This window comes from Drosophila gunungcola (assembly GCF_025200985.1).
Source record: "Drosophila gunungcola strain Sukarami chromosome 3L unlocalized genomic scaffold, Dgunungcola_SK_2 000003F, whole genome shotgun sequence".
Taxonomy (NCBI): domain Eukaryota; kingdom Metazoa; phylum Arthropoda; class Insecta; order Diptera; family Drosophilidae; genus Drosophila; species Drosophila gunungcola.
Window position 1 is genome coordinate 1456592 of NW_026453179.1, and position 8852 is coordinate 1465443.

Genomic DNA, 8852 nt, shown 5'->3' on the forward strand with positions numbered 1-8852 from the left:
ATATAGAATATATATTTTTGTGGCATTCACTAGAGAACACAAAATTTCAATAAATATCTGGTACTACGATTGTACGCCAGGATTATTTGCAAAACATTAATATATGCATTTTCATAATATTCACTTTTAATATATTTTGCGCCTTTTGATAAACTCTAAAATAATATGAGACCTTGTTTTTTTTGAGCAACTATCAAAACAAATTTATACGCATATAAGCTTTGCTAGATTTCTAATACAAAATATTAAATACAATATCCCATTAGATCGGGTTTGACTGTCTCAAAAGAGTTATTATATTAAAACCTCTAGGATTTTGCCATCTCTACAAAACACATTCGTTGACCCAGTGCAATGGCATAAAATGTTCACCCCAGAAAACACGCAGACTAACATCCACGTGCCCTGGAATTTATTGAATCAACGCGCGTGGCATAAACAATGGGCAGCTGCAGCCCGGGCCCATTTAATAGGGCGTGGCACCGCCGCCTAAATATAGAACACAACCATTTCCTTATTGCAGATAGAACAGGCATTGTCTGAGTCCTGGATGGGAACAAAACCAACACTGGCACGAACAACTGAAACAGTTGCCGCGGGGAAAGGACCGCAGGACGTTAAAGAAAGTGCAACACATTAGCCGGTTCTGTGGGGCCTTTGTGTTTGTCAGACAAGTGCAACAATGGAGCGAATGGTATGAAATCTGAGAGCGGGAGTGAACTGGGCTAGTCCTTATCCAATTGGGCCTGCCGCAAAGCCTTTTGTCTAGAGCCCTTTGTTTTACCTATTAAGGTTGCTGCGACGGCAAAACGTGTGAATACCCCCTACCACACTGCACAGTTTTTATTTTTTGTGGCCCTTTGTTTTTCAGCGTTAGTTTTGCATAACTGACATCGCCAATATTGCCATCAACAATTCACTTCCTTCCTTCAGGCTATTTGCTTTGAATGCAATTAAAACTACATTTTATTGGATTTTTTTTTGTTATTGAAAAGAAAAAATTACTTATTCGCTGAGTGATATTAATACATTTTTCTTTGGCCAGGCGCAATGCGCAATATTCAAACAGAAGGCAGAGTAAAAAATTCATAATTGCCAGGCTACAAAGGAAAAATAAAAATGGCCCCAACGGAGTAAAAACTATAGTGGCAATAAGTAAGAGGAAGGAACGAGCGATTTTATCATTTGCAGCAAAGTTGAAAAATATATGTATTACACTTTCTCCTGCTCTTTCAATTAAACTTCAAAAGTATTTTATTTCCTCCCTATCTATACTAAGCAACTAATTAAAACCTAAGCCACCTGCTCTACGTTAAAGTTTTTCCAGCCCTAGGCTTTCATTATTACAAGCTTTGTTGTTTGGCATGGAAACTTAAGTTAAGATGGTTTAGTTGCATATTAGAAAAGTTATCAAAATTAAATATCTTAAAATATATAGTATATTTTTGTATTTTTAAACAAAGTGAACATACATTTACAGTCAAATTAAGTATTTAGTTCTTTTAACTAACTCAAAAGAATTTTAGTTTTCCTAGATTAAGTAATGTAGACCTACATTTCTGAACTATATAATTGAATTTGACACTTAAGAATAGAACTGACACTGGCACTTCTTTCCCTTTCAAATTCAGCATATGATAAATAATTCCTACTCAAATTATGTGGAGATCCGGAAACCATTTCAATTTGCACTGAAGCTTTTTAGTTTCAGTGACCTAATCAACTCGTTAGTAATTTTATGGCAATTTCGCCAGCTTATCCGCACAGCATCCTTATGGCTGGCCATCAACAGCTCATTTATCCTTCATCCCCGCCAGTTCTTCGGTTCATTTTCGCCTTCCAGTTAATGACATTGCTCTGCGGTTCTATCTCTGCTCCAGTGGCCATAAATTCATCCTGCTCTGGTCATTGGATAGCCATTTCTGGGGCTCTTCTCCACAGCATTATGAATTGATTGCTTGCAGGTGCTGGCCCGGCCACACCGACCGTACAAATATCAATAACTATCTAAGGCAAATCCCCCTCCCACACACGGTAAGCCATTTTTCATTTTCACTGCTCAGAACTCTTCCACCTTTGGTGTGTGTACATTTTATACATCAAATAACCACATATATATATATATATACTTTATGTGCTGGCTGACTGGCTGGCTGGTTGGCTGGCTGGGTTATTTTTCCCTCAATTCTCTTTTTGTGCATCATCAAAACTTAGTAAATTAAAATGGTCAGCGAGGCGTTTTTTGTTTCGCTGGCATTTATTTTCAATTTGTGTGGCATGCTTTTAGGCGCTCGCACCCTCTCCCTTTTTTTTCGACCTTTTGCCATCGCTTCTGCTCACCATTTAGTTTTTGTTTAGCCACAATTTTGGATTGAAAGTTCTGCTATCTCCATTTGTGCCGGCTTTGTGTTTTGAATATTGATTAAATGGATACGCCGCTTGTGAATGTGAGTAGAAACAATTGCAGAGGGCACACAGGGGTTCATTGCATTACGGTCTGATTGCACAAATAAATGCTTAGGCAATTGCTTTGGCAAAAGGTTAAATTCAGGCAATTTATTAACGCACACGCGTCGAGCATTTGTTCAATGGGAGGCAATTTGTTTGTCAGCTAGCTTCGGTTAATTGAAACAAGAATTCACCGAGTTTAAAGGAGCGAAACATTAGCTTAATCATCCGCCCAACCCGAGGGGACTTTCGAAGCGCTCCCATTCACGATTACCGCTAAGCCTTGCCGCCGGAAAATGCTCGCTTTTCCGCCTCGGGCGTCTCGGGCACTCCATTAAAAATGCATTTATCATTTGGCGTTTTGAAAGAGCTTCCTTCCTTTCGGGCTGTCTGGCAGGAGACTGACACCTTGTATCAGGATGCTCATCCTTTCCATTGCCGAGCACTTTAAGTTGTTTGTTTTTAAAAACCGAGCACAAATTGTATTTGTTGCCGCCAGGACCGAAAACTTTCCCTTTGCCAGAGACTTTAGTTTTCGGGGGGCGAAAGTGAAAAGTGCCAGCGCCATGCAACTTGGGGCCTGTTCGAGCGCTAAACTGTTACTTCCACATGCTGAACCCGAATCGGGGCTGGGATTTCAACTCGACTAGGGCAACTCGGAAAGGGGAAACAGGTCGCCAATCTGGCTCCAGCTGGCCATCGATGTCGGGTTTTAGCTAAGCCAACAGCCGAGACAAAGGCATTTCCCAGAGTGTTCATAAAACCCATTCCGCCTTCCCTCTCAATGGCGAGGAAACTATGTAGGTCAGCAGTACACTTGACAAATTCTAAGAGTTTCCATAATTAGCTAAGTAAACCAAACGTTTTAGCCAATCTAATAACAATGAATTGGAAAAATTAAAATAGAATTGGATAAACTTGTGTAGGGTACAATAAAATCTGTTGAACTCTGATGATTCGGCATACATTTGACAAAAATGTTAAATGGGAAAATTCTGTTTAAATTACAGCACAACAATTTTAATAAATTGAAAAAGCATAGTTTTATGATTATGTTTAGTAGTTTCTTTGATATTTAATAGGAATGAGTTACCATCGTATTTTGTTACATTTTGTATTGAGTTGAAAAGCAAGCTATATTAACTTTGTTCCATGACTGTCACTAATTTTTCCAAGTGTAGCCACACACATTCATGCAACATTGTAAACTAGCGGAAAAGCCAGGTAAAAGTTGCCACCACATGGGCCAGGTGAGTGAGAGTGAGAGTTTGAGGCTGCCCGTTCATGTTTAGCCGCAATGCAGCGCCTGCATAAATTTCATTAGATTTTAGCTCTGGCCACCTTCAGTCCCCACTCTCGATTTCTCGCCCCGAAGCCTGCTTCTTGATACCAATGTCTATAGCAAATCAATTGGCCTTCAGCACGGGCCCACATAGGACAGAGTGAGATAGGCTCTGGAATCGGGGGATATATATATATGTGGTCTATAGCAAATGGGCGGGCGGAAAACATCTGAAGCACATACTCGTAAATGGCTTCCTAATGAAGTCATAAAGTGCCCGGCGGAGGCAACTAGATGTCCGCCATTAAACGCACCTTGAGCCACGGCCAAAGCCACTGCGAAGTATGCTAATAAACGTAAACCGAGCTCCATTACCAGGGGAAGTGAAGTCATAAAAATAAAAATAACCGACAACCAAATGATGAGTACTGGGAGCGATTTGCAGGCGTGGCTCAGCCCCCAAAGGCAATTCCCGATGAGCTGATAAGCTCTAAAGCGACTCGAGAAGTGACAGCTAAACTTTCCCAGACCAACTATTAAAAAAAAAATATATATATATTAACTGAAGATTTCAGTGAGTGTTATTGTATTTAAATATAATTTTACACGATAAAAATATACCAGTACCAATTGGGACATTCCATTAAGAACATTGTTTCCTAGAGTCTTTATTCACTTGTGTTTACAAATTATAAACTCTATTTTTAAATATTTCGTGTTGTTTATTGTTCTTAGAAACGTAGAAATAGTATTATATTAGGTTATAATCAATGCTGTTTAAAATAAAAAGGGTGTATAGAAGTATTTCGAAACCTAAAGTTTACATTTTTAAATCTGTAAGTCCGTATGTAAAAAAAAACTTCTTAGCCACAGAAAAGTGGTTAAAATAAATATTTAATAAATAATTTTGGCGTCAAGAATTTTTAAAAAGACTTTCTTTAAATATTCCCAAAAAAAATATATCTTTGACATAGTACACCATTAAGGTTTTTAGAAAAAAAATTCATTTTACGAGGTCTTAAACTTGTTAAACATTTTAAATATCATCATTATTTTTTAATGGCTTGTCCATTATTTTCTAAACTTTTCTATGTCAGGTAAAAATGTTCAAAGCCTCGTTTGCTTTAATAAACTCAATCCTACCTTTTGGAGTGGAGCTTAGGGGCATGAAAAACAATTTCTTTCAAGTGGCCTTTTCCTTTGGGGCGGTACACCTTTGCCGCCTGAGTTTTAAGTTGGTGTTTGTGGAGCAGGAACAGAAGAGGTGAGAGGGACAAGGAAAAAGCGCGGTCAAAGGCATAATGCAAGAAAAAGCCGCGAAAAACCCGACTCACTCACACTAGTAAGGAAAACACATATTGAACATGCGAGCAAGCTTTACGTGCTGACAATGGTAATGACTTTGGTCCTTGGACGCTCAACGAGAAAAAAAGGGGATGGAAATGGAACTGTCTCCGTGGGAAGTGCATCGAAAACGCTTTACACGCTAATGCACCATCATCAGGAGTCCGGAGTCCCGTAAATCTTCACTTGCATCTGAAGACTGAAGGGCTTTAATAGATATTTATTCGGGCGGTTCATGGCGGGTCCAAACATTTGCTCCACTTTCAGATCCACGGCCATAACTTTGATAAATTGTTGCTCCTCGTCGCTACCCGGCATAAAAACGCAAAAGCTTTAAGTTCAAGTGCTTAAACGGGAACGGAAAAGTGAAAAGTGTAAAGTGGAAAACGAACAGTGAGAACGGTGAACCAAAGCAAAACAAATTGTGGCGAAACAAAAACTGCAAACTACATGAACAATTTGGCATGCAATGCGAGAGAAAAGCGACCCGAAAAAAAGGAAAAGAGGAAAAATGGAAGGACACCGTCTAGCATTTTATTTTTCATTCAGCCCTCCCAGCTTGTTGCATATTTTTTGGAGGGGATCAGGAAGCCTCAAAAACGAGCAGCGCTTCAAATTTATGTGCTGCGGAAGTGGTGACTTTTAGTTTTTCTCTCGCCAGGTGTCAGACATGCGAATGCCAAGTGGCCAAGAATGGGTGGAGGTAGCCTAACTCTAGTTTAATGCCAGCCAAGCCAGCTGCCGACTGGGGGAAAAGTCGATTTTCCACTCTGCCGTTTCCATTCCACCGAAACTCTCATGCATTTCAATCAAATGAAGTCGCATAAAATAATGGAATGGCAATGATGCGAAGAGTGCTAATCGGATTGAAAATGGAGGGGCTGTGTGCCGCAGCAAATGAATATCATTCAGCCATTCAATCGGTGTGGCACTTTTAATTAACTATCCAGTATCGGCTCTCTAGAGCTTCGCCCCTGAAAAGAAAACACGTGTTTAACACCACGGTTGGTCCTAAGAGGTAGTTAGCTTTTACGATACCGATACTGTTCGGCAACAGCATCCACTTTGGAGGGTCTACGTCCACGACCACCCCTCATTGGCATTGCAACGGGGTCGGTTAATGACCCAAACGCCACTCGATTGGCCATTAAACGCCAATCCTAAGCCAGTCATAAAGTTTATGCAGAAATAAAATTAAATTAAATGAGCTCAGTCCAATCAAGTTGTCCTAATCAAGTTGTTTACACCCATAAAGGCGCGTCGGATGTATGGACTGCGATAATCATGAGCGTTGCATCATTTCGCTTCGATTTTTTTCACTTAGAGTGCTCTAGATACCTGCTAAGTGAGGAATGCCTGTAAGTGACATTTTAACTATCATTTCCCAAACGAGACCGCAAAGTATACTCAGGGAAAAACCGGATGGAATTTTATACTTAAAATTAATTTGAAGTACTTTTAATTCGTATGCTTTTTATTTGAAAATAATTTTTAGTTCTTGTTTAAACGTTAAGTGATGCTTAGTTAAGTTTAATATGTGAAACTAAAAGAAATGTTATTGATTTAAATGCAAAACATAAAACTTATATAAATTATGAAGTACTTCTTCCATTTTATAAAAATTCTTCTTCTTTAAAACGTGAAACTGCTACATTAGATCTATATAAAAATAAAACTCAAAGTTAAAAAGGAGTCTTTAATGTTGCTTTAACAACAAAATGTGTAACCCGAAGAAATGTAAGTTTGTCCCTATATTAAATATAAGTTAGGAAGCACTTCTACCAATTTTAAAATTATGTTATAAGTGGGAAAATTCAGTAAAATTCGCCAGTTTGAGCTCCATAGTTTCAAATCATTATTTTACAGTGTGGGTATTTTTGCCGGCTGTTATGCAGGTAATTGCACCGCCATCGATACTTCCTGCCAGGAACACCAAGGACCTCGGGCCGGGTTCGTCACAGGAAATTGGCAGAAATTCCATTCCGATGGAGTTGTTTGAATTTTGCATGTGCAGCTGTGGGACATGCCCATTCGTTTTGGCCACTCGTTGGCTGGTATTCATGGCCAAGTGGGCCAGATTTCGGACAAACATGAATAAACAAGATGCGTTAATGTGGCTTTTCGCAGTGAGTGGCTTTCGCGGAAAACTCAGCGGAAGAGTTCCATGGGCGAGCACAGGGACGAGTGCTTCTTGTTGCGGCCCGTCTGGCATCCTACGTGCTGGAAGCGGTAGATCGGCTGTCCGCAGACCGGAGCCCGGGCGTAGTTGCAGGTGAGCTTGAACTGGGTCAGGTTGCCCAACACGTATCGCAGGCCGGCGCAGCCCACGTGCGAGTTGCCCTCGATGGCCATGACCGCAAAGTGGCGGTACGCTCTGTCGAATGGAGTGGAGTTGGTCAAGAGGCGGCTTCATATAGTGGTCGAGGGATTCAACTTACTCCTGCTTTTTCTCATCACACGGATAGAGTTCCATGTTCCCGGCGGACATCTTTTGCGACTCCGTCCACCACGTCTTCACCGCAATGGACAGCAGCTTCGGGTAGAGTTTCTCCATCAGTTCTTTATCCACTCGACGCGTCATATTGAAAACAATAATATTCTGACCGGATCGCGGAAACTTAACCGTGTTGCGGCAGTCGTCGTGCTTGGGCTGACACATCCTGGCATTGAATCCTGCCACGGCGGCCAGGTCCTCGTCCCACTGCATGGCCACCATTCGAGCGGCACGTGGCAGTGAGGAGTCCTTACCGCTGGCCAGCAAATACCGCCGCTCGTTGTGCTGCTTCAGAATAGTCTCCGCGTGTGTAGTCATGTTCACCAAAACCGTCTCCTTGGCGGCGCAGGAGCGGTATAGACTCTGTGAAAGGATTTCGGGAGTTAACTATATATAAAGTAATACAATTTACATAATAGATCGAATACGTTTTCGATTTCAATGCAAAATTAGGTATCAGATGCAAAATAAATGAGAGAATGTTAAAGGCACAAAAAGAAACTATCAGACAATTTCTCCTTAATTTCTCCTCTTTTGTAACTTTTTGAAAAGAATTTGGGTATTTGGAGGCACTGGACTGGATTTCTAAAGTTTTAGTAAAGGATTTATATTAATCTTAAAAATATATAAAATATATATTGATTATGTATACTCTCCTTCAGGTTATATACAAGCTCTTGGCATTCATTCTTTTGGCTCATGACTCGAATAGTACTCACTTTGTAATAGCTTTCGCAAGCCACGTGGGTTTGTCCTTTGGGGCACAACTTAGGCTGGCAATAAGGACTCAGTTTGGGCGCCGTTCTCATCATTGTTTTCGTTGTCGTGGTCGCTGCCGTTGTTCTTGCAGTTGTGGTGATCACATCTTCCAGTTTCACCGAGAGCTGGGATGTGACCCCCAGCAATCGAGGTATCAGCGAAAGCAGAACAAGAGACATCTTCATGGTCGATGGCTTAATACAGACTGACTGTGCACTTAATTAGCCATGGCTCGGCCTTATAAAGCCTTGTCAAGTAAAAAAAAAAACAGCTGGCAGTTGTTTTACCCATTACGATTATCGAAATCTGTGCGCGATTTTAATTGACAATAAACAGATACTTCATAAAAATACTTGAACATATATATTTTTTTTTTTCTGCTTTGATATGCTTCTGTTTTTTTTCACAAAAAATCTGTATTGTAAAAAATTAAACAGTATATTTTTCCAATGAATTTGTATATAAACCTGTATATTTTCTTACATTTTTTTTTGGAATCAGACGAAAACTGTTGAGAATTGTCCT

The 8852-nt window shown here is 40.2% G+C and overlaps 1 protein-coding gene across 1 annotated transcript; it reads right to left on the reverse strand.

Moving 5' to 3' along the window:
• Window positions 1-6736: 6736 nt before the first annotated feature.
• LOC128258411 (antigen 5 like allergen Cul n 1-like) lies at window positions 6737-8580 on the reverse strand. The gene is made up of 3 exons (XM_052990010.1): window positions 8288-8580; window positions 7513-7931; window positions 6737-7448 (listed from the first exon to the last, which is right to left on the reverse strand). The coding sequence occupies exons 1-3, from the start codon at window positions 8510-8512 to the stop codon at window positions 7223-7225; spliced, it is 870 nt and encodes a 289-aa protein (XP_052845970.1). The 5' UTR covers window positions 8513-8580; the 3' UTR covers window positions 6737-7222.
• Window positions 8581-8852: the final 272 nt, after the last annotated feature.